At 40.4% G+C, this 15392-nt stretch overlaps 1 protein-coding gene across 2 annotated transcripts in view; it reads left to right on the forward strand.

Moving 5' to 3' along the window:
* The window catches only part of gria4b (glutamate receptor, ionotropic, AMPA 4b), a gene marked incomplete at both ends in the record, with an annotated part of 110391 nt that extends 98318 nt beyond the window's left edge, over positions 1–12073 (forward strand). The window contains 5 exons of one of the 2 annotated variants that reach the window (XM_081390169.1): positions 4431–4629; positions 5737–5984; positions 9297–9411; positions 11082–11219; positions 11909–12073. In XM_081390169.1, the coding sequence (XP_081246295.1) occupies positions 4431–4629; positions 5737–5984; positions 9297–9411; positions 11082–11219; positions 11909–12073 (865 nt within the window). Of the gene's footprint in view, positions 1–4430; positions 4630–5736; positions 5985–9296; positions 9412–10263; positions 10379–11081; positions 11220–11908 lie in introns of both variants that reach the window. The other variant, XM_081390170.1, reaches the window with a different exon arrangement.
* Positions 12074–15392: the final 3319 nt, after the last annotated feature.

Here is a 15392-nt window from a genome sequence, read left to right on the forward strand (position 1 = left end):
TACTAATAACTTCAGTGTTATTGTAAGGATTATAGGAAGTCATTCTGAATTTCAGTTTAATTAATTTCAGTATTGATACATCACTGTCATCATTCTAATTTTCTTTCCTTCCTTATTTTTATTATTTTGAACCTCCCCTTGCATGCTTAGTTGAATTTCAATTCAAACTAGTTTAGGTTATTCTGATAAATCACCATCAGTTATCCTAATTTCCCTTTTGTTGTATCACTATTTTAGTAAAACCTTTGCCTCGGACTCCTGCATACATATTTACTCAATTTGATGACACCAGAAAGCCTTAATTTACATTAAGTCTAACACCTTAATCCCTTATTGTGTATCTATTGGCAGAACTCAGTCAGTGTTTATAGGCTTAGGCCTCTTTATTTTTATTTTTATAACACTCCCCGTGTTATTGCTTGTGACATTTCATTACAGACCAATTCACTTCCTTGTGTTGTGTTTCCCTTTGATCTTCCCTACCTTCAACTTTGTTTTTATTTAAATTTTTCTCCATTTCTGTTGTGATTTGTTTCTCTCATTTCACTTACAGACAGAACCTAAGAGAGACCCCAGGAAAGTGAATAGAGTAACGATCAAAGCCGGCGTCATTAGACGACCCCCAGGTTACCGCCTGTCAAAATCTCTATTGTGGGCTTTATCCATACCCACGAAATTGGCTCCGCTAACTGTCGGCATCAGTTAGCCCCGAAATTCTCATAAACGGCATAGCCCGTATGAGTATAGCTCATTTGACCCTAAAACCAACTTGCATTTTGTCTCTTTTTGTGTGTGCTGTGCTTCTCTCACCACAGTAAGCAAAGATGTCGAGCTCATCCAGTCACCCAGTCCGCTGGCGCACTCTCGAAACATGGCTGCGAGAAATGACAGCAATGGTTCTGCCCCAGGACGCCGCTGACCCACAGTACCTGGACCAGTTTGAGACCTACGATCCAACCCAGAAGTACGACCATGAGCAGCTGGCTAAAATCTTCGGAGAACTCGCACTCAACCTCGTCATCAAGGCCCGGGCCAGCGAAAGGACCAACGCCGACCTGCAGCAAAAGACAGCCGCACTACAGCTCCAGGCCACAGAGGCCCTGGAGGACCTGGCACACACACAAAGCCGTCCAGAACTCCAAGCCCAGACCGTCGAACCTGGAACCACTCTCCCCAGAACACTGGTGAGCCAGAGTCTTCTTACACAACAGATGAAGACAGTGCAGCCACGTCTGACACAGACACAGAAAACGAACACTGACACCTGCTGCCTCAAGGTCCTGGACTGAACTGCAGTTGAGTAACCAGACCAATGTCTGCGCCACACACAGACCAACCACCCTCACGATTGCAGTGACTACACAGCAAAAACAAACTTTACCAACTACACTGCACGCCTCAGAGCTGCTTACGCTACCTCCGCTGTGTTAAAAGGTCATGCGGGCCTCTGAAGAACAGACTTTTTCTATGCCGCCACTTACCCCTCCACCACCCTCGCAAGCCATCTGAGCTCACTGGCAGCCAGTGCCTCAGACAACTGTCTGCCACCACGCACAAGCTGCGTTCACAGGACTTCTGTACGCATTGTGCACCTGTGCCATCACAGCGCCACAGCTTGTAAGGCCACAGCGCACAAAGGGGGGTCAGGCGTGCCGAGAACACATCATGTGCTGAACACCGCAGCACCAAACCCACGATGCTGTGGTGGTTCGCTAGAAAGCAGCCACAATCGGACATCACCAGATCCGGCATCCGGCATCGCATGGAGAGAGAGCAGCCCTGAGTCCTGATTACCAAAGCAGGACTCACACTCCGAAAGTGTACATTCGACTTAAACCCAGCAACGTCGAAAGAGCACATTACCTCAACGAAATGTGAACATCCACAGCCAAGCTCACAACGCCGTGTCCGGCGGTTTCCTATGGAACCCCGAAAAGGGGGGATCCCACACTATCGACCCCCCTCAACCTCATTTGAGCTGAGTCATCAGCCTAGCAACCACCTGCCATCTGACCATTGTTACCGTGATGAGTCAACTAGGCCCATACACGCCCTATCAACTCATCAAGGGGGGACTGTAACGGAAAGCAGATGATCAGGTCTGCCTTTGTGTTGATCAATCAAATCTAATCAACAAACAAAAGGTACTGATTAACCCCTCAAAACAAAACAACAGTGTTAGCAGATGCTCGGTCAGGTCCCCTGAGTTAATCTCATCAACTCAAGAAGATATTCACACTGAAAACGAAGGACAAAGTTCGCCACGCGGTTCCACGTGTGCACGACTCTGCATACACACACACAAAACACAGACTCCTTATCATGCCCGACCACTTGTGGTCAAAATTACCTTTTTAAAATGTTTAAAATGTATTTCTTGCTGTGCTTATGATACTTATACCCGAAATACGATATCTATAAGCTTTATTGATATGTAATCAGTTTAATATGCATGTAATCACGAGAAATCCTGTTTCTTTGTGTTGTTGACTAACAGAATTGTCATTCGCGGTATTGTTTTGTTCAGAAGAACACAACGGTGTTGAATATTTAGCACAGAATATTAGAGGATGCATTATTTGATTAATACCAGTTTTATAAATGTTTATGAACGAAGTTTATTCCGCCAGCATTAGTTAGAAGAGGCGTGTACCTTTCCAAATGAAAGGACATGACCACAATACGTCCTCCCAGGCGATTGGGTCACGCACGCAAGGGGGCGTGACTTGAGCTCCTTCAAAACACAGCGGGCTCTCTCACCTCTCTCTCTCACCTCGCTCTCATCCTTCCTCCTCTTCTACCGGCGCGACGCTTCCCCGAGGAACATCCCGGAAGGCCTCGGACAAACACATGTTCGAGTCGTAGCAGCCGTTCCTTTGCAACTAAGTTATATTTGCCTCTTCCTTCACGGAAGATGAAGACGAACTTTCTCGGTAACGTTACATTTCAGTGAGCCTTTTCAAGCTTCCCGCGACACCGGAAGACGCAGTCGAAACAGGACCTCGTCCGCGCTTTCAGCATCAACCAAACAGAGAACAGACTTGCAAGTATATTTATCTGATAATAGCTGCTTTTCTGGGGTCCGGCTTTTAGGTTTCTGTATGTAACAATTACTAGCTTTCTTTCTTTCTTTCTTTCATTTCATTTTATTCTTATCACGTATGTTATTATTGTTTAAATGTTTGTTTGTGTTTATTGTTTGCATTTTTACGTACGTTTCTATTCGTAGCTCATATAATTTTTAGTCACATTTATTAAAATCCATTTATACTTTTCACTGTCTCTGTGTTTGAAAACCCACCATTCTAAAGTCAATGAAACAAAAGATCCAGCTACAAGCTCGATATTAGACTACATTCAGTAGTTTTAATTAATAAACTCAGAAGATTTGATGTCCGTGGCCAGGAGATCAAACTTTCTTGGAGTTTGTAAAGAGATAACCCTTCTTAACTGTGATAATCTCACCTTTATTCGCTGGACGAATAACGATTAGATCAGTTACAGAACCAGTTAATCTCTATAATTGATAAAATAAAGGTACATGCGACTTATGAATTATTAATACTTATTAATATTTCCACAATTCCCTATATTCTTGAGCTAATTCAAATTTACCCAAAGTCGTATTCGCTACACTGTTTTCAACTAAAAACAGAACACTTTTTATTTGTTTTAGCTGTTTGTTTACACGACAACAGCGTTTTTGGTGGCCTGAAAACGCAAACATTTAAAAACAGGTTTCAAAGTGCAAGTTTTTGAAAACGATACCGTTATCATCTCAGAGTAAACTACAAAAACGTGAATCTGTGAAAACGGTGACAGCATGCACATGCGTTTTACGTGTTTAGTCTATAGGCGGGCGTGTTTGAATGCGAATATGCGCAGGCGCGTAGTCATTCTTTACAAAGTGACATCGCCAACAACTTGTCATGACATGCATAATATAGCGCTTTTAGTCGTTTTCGCGTATCCGTGTGAATGGGGATGATTTTGATAAGGTTGTCATCTGTACAAAGAAAACATTTAAAATTTTAATTTTCCGTTTTTAGCACATCGTTGTCGTGTAATCATACCCTCGGTCAATTTAATGTGTGCTGAAGAAAAGTATTAATTTCTTTAAAAAAAAGGGCATTGACTTTTGAACGATAGTGTACCTGGAAGAAATAACCTCATACATGTTTGAAACAATTAACAAATAATTGCTTTACATTTTATTTTTAATTTTTTAAAGGTTAAAAGTTAACAAATGTTTCTGACAAAATATTTCTCTCCTTTTCTCCTCCTCCCCCCGCCTCCTCGTGTTTTTCTCCTTTACCCTTCTTTTTTTTCCAATGTTATCCTTTCTTTCATTGCACTGTCATTCACCGCTCCTTCAAACTCTCCTTGAATGGTCATTTTCCTCTCCACTCTCTCCCTTTCCGGCGGTGTAGGTCTCTATCTGGACGCATCGTGGGTGGAGTGTGGTGGTTTTTCACCCTCATCATCATCTCCTCCTACACAGCCAACCTGGCTGCTTTCCTCACTGTGGAGAGGATGGTGTCGCCCATTGAGAGCGCTGAGGACCTGGCCAAGCAGACAGACATAGCGTATGGTACTCTTGACTCAGGCTCCACCAAAGAGTTCTTCAGGGTGAGTGGGCAAAGCTAATGGGTTGAGGGGAGGGTGGCAGTGTTTTGTTAAGGGGGGTGAAAGGAATAAATGACTCCAAAACGAGATGACTTCAAGTGCTGGATTAGAAGAAAAAAGAGATTCAGTGAAAACCCACAGATTAATAAACCAAGCTTAGAAAATATGTTTTTAATTATAAAGTACACCAGTGGTTCTCAGTCCACAACTTTTTTGGTCCACAACTAATTTTTTTATTTTATTCTTGTAACCCCACATCCACATCACAGAATTAAACTTTAATGCTATATCGTATATGTACAATTACAAAACTAGCAAACAAGAACAGGTTTTACTACTTCATATACATCTTTCACTGTCAATTAAGTTCACTTTTAGGGTGCAGATAATATTGAAACCTACATTTGACAATATTTAATGTAAATGTGGCCTATGAAGATAAAAATTACACTTGAAAAACCTATAAATATGAATAAGTTATTTGTTTTTTATAGGATGTATATATGAATATATACAGCCATTCAAAAATTGGGGTCTGTAATTTTTTGGTGTTTAATTTAAAGAAGTCTCTTATGCTCACCAAGGCTGCTTTTATTACATCAACAAATACTGTAAAATATTATTTCAATTTAAAATAAATGTAATTTATTTATCTTCAGTATCACATGAACCTTCAGAAATCATTCCTGATATGCTGATTTGCTGCTCAAGAAATATTTGTTATCAATGTTGAAATGGATTGTTAGATGAATAGAAAGTTCAAGAGCAGCATTTATTTGAAATGGAAATATTTAGTAACATTATAAATGTTTTACCGTCACTTTTGATCAATTTAACGTGTCCTTGCTGAATAAGCGTATTCAAAACAATCTTACTGACCTCAAAATTTTGAACGGTATATTAATTGAAGTGTATATTAATTTATAATTCATAGATGAGTTTGTTCATTTATAAATGTTAAATGTTAATTTCATTCATGAAAATCTCCCGCGATCCCACAAGTCTGAGAACCTCTGATCTGTAATTCAATGTCTAATTAAATAATCGGCACCCTCCACACTTTCCCTGCACACTTCACTTGCATTCTATACCTTTTCCCCCAATTTTCAGAGGTCAAAGATCGCCGTTTATGAGAAAATGTGGAGCTACATGAAGTCGGCCGAGCCCACGGTGTTCACGAAGACCACGGGAGAGGGCGTGGCACGGGTGAGAAAGTCCAAAGGGAAGTACGCCTTCCTGCTGGAGTCCACAATGAACGAGTACACGGAGCAGCGCAAACCCTGCGACACCATGAAAGTGGGAGGCAACCTGGACTCCAAAGGCTACGGGGTGGCCACGCCCAAGGGCTCACAGTTAAGGTGGGTGGAGTAGTATAACAATATGTCATGTGTTGTTATGGTATTCCACCTTCCCTGGCGTGCCTATTTCTATTTTTCTATTCTTTCGTTTTGCTTTTCTCATGTGTTCTTGTGTGCAGTTAAAGGTCTTGAATACGTAGTGCTATATGTTTTTGTTTTTGTTTTTTTAATGTAGCCTCAAGCAGGTGATTTCAAACTAATGCATGCATGTAAATGCCACTGACTTTTTGAGATGAAATGTCTGGATGTTTAACAAAGAATGTGAATTTCGGACAAGCCTGTGAATATTCTGCCTAGTCTGACGCTACCTAAATCTCTTTCCCACATAGACTGGGAGGTACAGACATTAAAGGGGTCATGAACTGGATAACTTTATTATTTTATAATGTTTCTTGGGGTGCCCTTATAATGTTAGTATGATATTTAAAAAAACTATTTTTTTCAAAATTGATTGAAAATTTGATTTTGATTTTGCCTGATTTTAGCCTCTGATTTGAACGCTCTGTTTGAAGGGGCGTGTCTGCTCTCTCTCGAAGGTCCTTATTTTAACAGTCTAAAACGCAAGTATCAAATGCGAAATGCAAGTAACTTTGTGGGCGGATCTCGCTGTTGCTATTATACAGGCGGGATAAAGGACTCTTGCACCTGACTCTTGGTCTGAAATAGCTACATTACTCATAGGTGTGGTTTGGGCGTAACGTGAAATAAACCAATCAGAGCATCATCTCACATTCCCTTTAAAAGCAGGTGCGCTTGTCCCATGTCGGATTGCTATTATAACGGCAGATTTGCCAGGCGTACGCCAGGAGCGGTTCACAGCCGAGGAGACCAACGTTCTTGTCAGGGCTGTAAAAGACAGAGAAGTGACATTGTATGTGGATGGGAGAAACCCACCCAAATTAGCTTTGGTTAAACAGGCGTATAATAATTTGGGTAAATGTGTAAGCTAGATTTATGCCTATTTTTTCACATCTTCATGGACACCACAATGATTTCCCTTGTGTGGTAATATTTTTCCTTGTAATTATGTATGGTTTGCAAAAATGGCAACTGCTGCCTGTGTCTGTGTAGATGAGAGAAGCAAAGTCTATGCGTGTTGTGCACACGCTACATTATGGCCAAGCATGCACCCTTAAATTAGCATCTGAATAATGCGCCACTGATTTCAGACTAGGTTTTTCCTGGTCTGTGGCAGAATTGTTTTCTGAAACAAAATAACACCAGGCAACGTTTGCGCCGGAATGATTATAGCAATTATATTTAGATCTATTCCCAACACATGAAAGGTTGCAATGATAAGCATTGAGCAGATAAAAGACAGTCTGTTGATCGTGTGAATGAAGTGATCTCATCACTGCAACGCAATTTCTGCACTCTCACGAATGCTTTCACCAAATAACAATTCAAACGTAGACATAGGCAAACTAGGCATTGATATTCTTCTGCAAAGGCTGTCTTTCACTGCCCTTTGACGTCATAAGTCACCACTTTTGAGATCCTGTCGTTTTCTAGCCTTGGTTTCAATAAAAGCTGTTTTTGGAATAACAAAGACATTTTTAGTTTTGAAACTTAAAGAATATATTTTTTTTTTAAGTATAATGACCTCTTAACTGTCAAAAGATCAAGGAAAATTCTCAGTTCATGACCACTTTAAAAAAGCACTAAAATATAGCATGAAGCATGTACAGAAAGGCTGAGAAGAGTCAATGACAGATGACGGTAGCTCCCATGATCAGCCATTTTGTTGAGGAGTTACCGTGGTCTGTCTGACTCTTCTCCTGATACCGGGGGGAAGAACATCCAATGGCATAGCAGCTTTTCTCCTGCTGTTGTGATGTCAGACCAGTGCAGGAGATTCACATGGCTTCAGATCTATAGCACAGTGCCCTTAATGCTCTTCTTTCTCTTCCCCTCCTCAGCTCAGATGTGTCTCACTACATTCTTTCCCTGTCCCGTTCTTTGTTCCTGTGGGCTGTGTGTTTATTAATGTTGCATTCAGGATAAACTGCATTCAGGATAAACCTCTCTTGAATCATTCCCATCATATACATTTGACCCTTAACTAGATCATAGATTAGCTAGATCAGACTTATACAATGGAGTCCAAAAAGTCCACATCATAAATATGTATTAATTTATTAATTTAAGTTTTAGGATTTTGATTTTGATATATTATTATTATTATTATTATTATTATTGTTAAATATTTAAATGTATTTATTAATGTTCATATTAATATGACTAAATCTATGAATTTTGAAAGTTATTTATTTTTTTGTTATTGAAAATATGTTTTAGGTTTGTGTAATTTAAAACAAAATTATTTTGATTATATTAAACATAATTATTAATTTACTTAATTTATAAATATTTTATATTCTGCTTTATTTCTAGTTCACAAACATATGTTTGTTTGCTTGTTTGTTCATTGATATTAATATTATCCTAAAGTATTTGGATTTTGACATTTCATACAATTATTATTATTATTGATTTAAAACAAAATTATTATTTATTTAAATGTATTAATTTAGTACAAATTTTTGTATTTGCACTTTTATTTTTCAGATTGTTGTACTAATTTACAATGAGAAAAAATTAAATTAGAAAATGCAAAAAGCATTTTCACTGGTCTTTTGGACGGCATTGTATGTGACATGGCAAGCTCGTAACATGACATTAATTAAAAGGTTATGCTTATATTTATAAAACATTACCTATAGAAACTATAAACATTCTAAGAACTGCAGAGAAAGGTGCAATCTTGGTGTTTAGGAGCAGAATTGCATTGCCAGCTCCCTTGTGGCTGAGCCAAAGGTGGGAATGAAGGGGTTTGGGGAATAGGATCAAACTCATTCAGCACTTTCAGAGGCTTAAACCCTTAGTGCTCATTTGAACTGTCTGTAAGCAGCATATAGGGAAAGTAACAGGCATTCAATATCGTGAGGTCCCTCTGTGCATCTCACAGCAATATTGAGTACATAGTAAAGCGGTCTAGTGAGGATGGGAAATAAGGATAGCTTGGGTTGGGGAGGAGGGGTTCAAAGCGGAGAACAGATATTGATTTTTCCATTCCTCCATCTGGAGGTGTGTATTATGGGTAGACAAATAAGGCTGGTGTGAATTAACATGAAAACAGGAAAAGAGAGGTTTGTCCTCTGTGGTTCTGTGTTTTCTAAGGGGAAGTGGGGAGGGAACTTGCGACTAATCTCTAGAGCTTTCCACCCCTCTCTTTCTTTACTTAACCTGATTGGATTCTGCTCAACTATGACAAACTGCTGCTACTGACAAACTATGTTTTATCGTTTCAAGAAGTGCCGTTAACCTGGCAGTTTTAAAACTGAATGAACAAGGCCTGTTGGACAAATTGAAAAACAAGTGGTGGTACGACAAAGGAGAGTGTGGCAGCGGAGGAGGTGGTGAGAAGGTTAGCCACTATGTCAACCAACGCGGGTAAACAGTTTCCTCTGTAACGGGAGCATCTGCCGGGGCGCAATCGCATACCTGACCTTCATCCTGACCCTATTTAGCCTGAAGAGAGAGAGGAACGCAATTACTGTCAGAGCACAAATATTCGCCGTGGATACTGGGCACAGATACCCTCGCCGATCTCATGCCATTCATCACGTTTCCCGTCAAATAAACTTTTTCTCCTTTGAAGTAGTTGTGTTCTTCAGTTCCTGTTATTCTCCTCCTGAGGCGCATTCGCTGCATTTTTTATAGGAATGCAGAGAACATTTATTGTCCTTTTGAAAGAGGCTGCAGTGTCGCATTATGAATATGTTATATTAAAGACATGCTCTAAAGTCTAAAGAGGTAGACGCAGCTAGAACAAAATACAAGAAACAGAAACTAAATTAAAATGAATATTTATAATGTACAAGTAACGACTAAAACTGATTGGAATGAAACCAAATAATCATTACTATAATGACCTTGGTTAGAGGGATGCAGAAAGGTTAGTGCCTGTGGTATATTCCAATAGTTGTGGTTTAACAGTAATTGCCTCCAGCATTAGTAGAGAAGGCCGTGGCAGTATGCGCCCGTTACCTAAAGCGATGGAGCAAGGTCCCGTTCATATGTCTGTGGCTCCAGCGCCAGGCCCTAAAACACTGTTCCCCTAAACGGAGCACAGAGACATGTATTACAACGGGACCATTGGCTCGGTCACTTTGCCAGTGCAACTGCTGTGTCAGCTGTTATGAGTGAATAACATAAAATAACATGTCCTATGATGTTATTTATGTTATTTGTGTTACATTCCTCTGCGTGGTTGAAGAACCCCCGTAAACCTTGCCGTTTTGAAACTGAGCGAATCAGGCATCTTAGACAAGCTGAAAAACAAATGGTGGTACGATAAGGGCGAGTGTGGACCCAAGGACTCGGGAAGTAAGGTCAGTCTGGGACCATCACTGTTGTCTAATGCTCAGTGAGGTAGAAAGTCACCAGTATCTAGCGCATGCTCATCTGTAGGGAAATTTCAGATGTGCACCAAGATAGTTCCAGCATGCCCTGCTTCTCCACACTAAATGTCTAAATAGATTTTTGTTTTTAGAGAGGAATGGAAGTGACTGGGCTTTTTGAAGGTGTCCCAAGTTTATTTAGCTGAGCGTACCATTGATTTCTTTTTGCATGACAAGCCAAGCAAGCCTGACTTTTGTGAAGCGAGAAATGCGACACATGTGGAGATGAGCTTAAACACAGCGAGAAGTTAAATCCTGTTTCTGAGAACTCGCAGTGTGTAATCGCACATTGAGCTAGCGATCCATTTGAGAGCTTAGCCAACAAATAAAACTGAAAAACATCTCCTTTAATTACAAGTCAATTGTTTAAATTGCTGTCAAAGCATTGATGCCTGTCAGAATTCGCCACAAAAACATCAGCTTTTTCAGATTAGCCTGCAAGCGAAAGGTTGATTGGGAGGATATGAATTGATTTGTCTGTAAATTGTAAATGTGTGTGAATGCGAATGTGTTTGGTAGCAAGTAGATTCGTAGACTAGCGCTCTGAATGTGTGTGTGCGTGTACGTACGTGCGCTCTGCTCCCGCCCCGTTAACTTCGTGTCTTCCTGTTCCTTTGCTTCCTCTCGCATCCAGGACAAGAGCTCACAGGCCCTCAGCCTCAGTAATGTGGCTGGGGTCTTCTACATTCTGGTCGGGGGCCTGGGCCTGGCCATGCTGGTGGCCCTCATCGAGTTCTGCTACAAGTCCCGAAACGAAGCCAAGAGAATGAAGGTGGAACAGTCTGAACGTCGCCCCTCTTCCTCTCCTCTCCCCAGTCCTGTCCCCCTCCCCAGCCCCCATCCCTCACCAGGCCCCAGTCCCACCCACAGCACTCAGAGTTTAGCCACATATAGAGAGGGTTACAACGTCTACGCCACTGAAGGAGTAGAGATGTAGGAGGTCAGATGTACGTAGGTGCCCGGCAGTCGTAAGTGGAGTTCCTCTGTTTTCGCTGCCGTAGCTTGCCGTATGTGAGCCCGTGGTAAAGCTTCATGTGTTTGTGACGTCCTTGTTCTGTCTCCTCCACGTGTGCTCCGAGTCGGAGACTTGCATTCACATATTTGTGCATGCTGAAGACTGAGGTGTACCTGGACTGCACACGTTTGTAATCACACGCCAGTGCGGTAACCTCTCTTTATCGTGTAAAGAAGAATAGTTAAACAAGGCTTAAGACGATCATTTCACCACAGGCATAGTCTTGAAAACCCCCTAGTTGTCAATTTCAAGTAATTTTTGGCTCCAAATGACTATGCCAGATGTATTTGAGATGCTTCATCGCTGAACTGTGTCATAATCTGGTGTTTTTGTATGTGCTTGCTGATAATGTGCACTCATTCAAATAATAATGCTCTGGCTTTTAAGTACGCACAGCTGACTCCCGTTCTCCCTGTCCCCGCTTTGTCTTCTCTCTCCCTACGCAGCTCACCTTCACCGAAGCCATGCGGAACAAGGCGCGCCTGTCCATTACGGGGAGCGTGGGCGAGAACGGGCGCGTCCTGACTCCCGACTGCCCGAAGGCTGTCCACTCCGGCCCCTCTCTGCGGCAGAGCTCCGGACTGGCTCTGGTGTCGTCCGACTTACCGTGAAAACCAAAAACTTTCAAGTGCCTTAAACTCCACAAGACCGCAAAACAGACATCAGAAAAACCGACCCTACAGCAATGACGCCACCAAGCTGAGCAATCGTGCTGACAAGGTAGATTTCGAAAGGATCTTCTCACACCCCGAGGTGCCACCGCAAGATACTATACTGTATGAAGGGTGGTTATCGCAAAGATTTCTGTGTTTCCGTCATGTACATTCAAAGAACTCGTGCTGCCTTTGAGGGTGAAGCAGGTGGGAAGAAAGAACAGTGAACTCAACTGAATCTTGTTAGCCTGTTTGGCGAAGAAAAAAAAAATGAGCTGCTCGTTCTAACACTCTGCCATAACCCTCGCCAAACTGAAACACCGCAACTCGACATCTTAACAGTTAAAAATGGGCATTTGTTCGTCCAAGAGGGTATTATTAACAAGGATATGGTATTAATGAATACTTATTAAACTGTGAAGAAGAGTTCATATATATATATATATATTCTATAAAATCATAACTAAAATAAATTATTTACATTGTTTTGTAAATAGAAGACTGTACAACTCGCTTGCTTTTTAACGAATTTGTAAATAGCCGATTCTGTAGTGGACAGAGTGTAATTCTCTTTTTAAACCATCTTTAGACAAATGATTCATCGCAATAATGGTTAGAAAACATTCAAAAGATGATTTGATATATGTAGATGTACATGAACTTTTATGGATTTAATAACATGGGCATGTTATCAGTGCCAGTGACCTATGTGACCTACCATGATTCTCGGGAATGTGGCACACACTCTCAGTGCATCTCAGCCGCTGCTCTTTCCCAAGCCATGCCCTGCATAATCACTGTGCAGTCATAGACCATGGTACCCTCTAGACTGTTTTATTTTATTTCCACAAAGCATCTTTTATTTGGGATTTTATGTGATTACTGAAAAAAATTGAAATATTGAGAAGTATTTAAATGTTTGTCCATTCATTTTAGAGCAGACGTCTTTATGAATGATATAAAGAAATTCAATTGGACGAGAAACCAATCAAGCTCAATTGCGCAAATGTGTATAGAAATACAATAGAATAGAAAGTGTTCTTTCTACTGACCGCCTCTGAAGACACTGTTTGTATCGTGAGAGCCATTGTCAGAGTTCAGCTTTGGCCTTTTTTATAAAAAACACTGTGTAACCTCGTTCAGGCCTTTAGCATGTTCTCCAGAAACTGTAGCAATGGACATCTGGACGAAAGGACAGCACATGGACAATTTCAAAGCTTCAGGACATCATCGTGAAAAACGGATCAATCTTTCTCTGCCCAGTTCTGTTCAACTTGCATTTAATCTGAAAGTGCAATTTATGGCTCCTCCTGTTCCAACAACACCACATCTTGGTAAAAACACATGTACTTTTACTCAAGCACACAATGTTTGTCTCTTGCTGTATTTCTCTCCTCTTCTTCCTCTCTGCCTTCTACTCTCATTCTGTCTCAAACACACACACACACACACACACACACACACACACACACACACACACACACACACACACACACACAATGATCCTGATGCTTATTGAAGTTCAGTGTGTCTGGAGAGTGGCATTAGGTTTTTTTCCCCCATGGTTTCTAAAGCTGTGATGAAAGTGGTGTCCTTACTAGGTTAATATGTTAAAATTGTAAATATTTATTTTGATCATTTTTTAGTAAAATATCAATGGACATGAAATTGCACCTCTGTGTCTTTATTTGGTTTAATGTTATTTGAACAGAATTCTCAAAATATATTTGAATGTTCCACAGACTTGACTTTAACTAACTTGCTCAGCAAGATTCTCTTTAAACTGTTTACTGAAAATACAATGTACTCAATATAGAGAAAATCCATGTATATAAACTTGAAAATATAGCACAATTGTTGGTATCACACCATGTATGCTGTAAGTTGTGATGGGCTGGTATGTATCTGTACTCTACAGTCACTCAACATACCAGGGTCAAGAGAGTTAGATCCAGTGACACTGGTACAGATGCAGTTTGACAGGGAGAAAACAACAACTTTCATAGCAAAGTTCTTAATGACAGTAATTGTTCCTTAGAGAGGCATTATAGGTAGTCTGCATCAACATTATCCACGCAGAGGGCATTCATTAAAAACTCAATATATGTGGTCGTGACTATGCATGAGCAAAAATATACTCAATTATTTTTCAGGGACAGAATCTAATACTTAGAAGTGTTATTTCAGATGCAAAGTATTGAACCGTACAAGTGCTCTGAAGATCACTTGTGTTTCGCAGAGCAGAGGGTAAAAAATGACCTTGTTAGGAGGAAAGACCACAAAGTACTGATTTTAATTTTAATAGTGTTATTTTCTTCCCTTACAGCAATCCACACTGAAAGGACAAAGTAGTGCATGATGGGAATACAAATAAATATTGCAGGGAAACAGCGTTGGCTCTGAAAACCTAAATGCCCTCCTATAACAGATGTTGGCACATATGTTTGAACACAGACAGTCACGCTAATGACCTTGAGGAGTATGTCATTTAGGACCATCTCAAATGTGCACCTCTTCACGATACTCATCAGTTTGTGTTATCTGGCGAGAGCACGAGGTGTTGAGCCCACATTTCATCCCTATTTATTATCTTTAGATTCAGGATCGTAACATGGCTAATTTATTATTCGAAGTATAGATGTTTCTAGGACAAATTCGGCTAGCGATCACAGCAGATGCACGCAATGTTGACATTTTTACAATGAGCTACCATTATCAAACCCTCAAGGTCACGTAGGACAAACTTAAACCTAAATGTGGAGCTTACAGGAATCCAAACCGCGCAGATTTGACCTGATCTGACGCTAACACAGATCTTTTTGTTGGTGTATAACTACGTTAATTCGGCCATAATATTTTTACTTTAAAATAAACCAATTAATGATGCCACACGAAGCACATTTTTAAGGTCACCTGAATGCATACTAAATTTTGTAGCCTATAAAGATTATTGCAATGCATTACACACACACACACACACACACACACACACACACGATGTTCAGAAGAACATGACATATTTTTATAATTCCTGTGGTCATTTTGTCGTCTTTTTGGAAATAAAGGAAAAAGGTTATTTTGCATTTGTATTCCAATTTTGGCAAATGTAGCCTACAGTGCATCTGGGTATTCTGTGGTTACAGAAAATGTGCATAATGTGTACAGTATGCAGAACATAGCCTACTCCAGCAAGCAGTAGGGTATTTTAGACATGGCTTTTGAAACATTTATTGTTAAATTAAATTAAATAAAGTTATAATGCATAGTGCTCCATTTA

This window comes from Scardinius erythrophthalmus (genome assembly GCF_964197995.2).
Source record: "Scardinius erythrophthalmus genome assembly, chromosome: 17".
In the NCBI taxonomy this organism is placed as follows: domain Eukaryota; kingdom Metazoa; phylum Chordata; class Actinopteri; order Cypriniformes; family Leuciscidae; genus Scardinius; species Scardinius erythrophthalmus.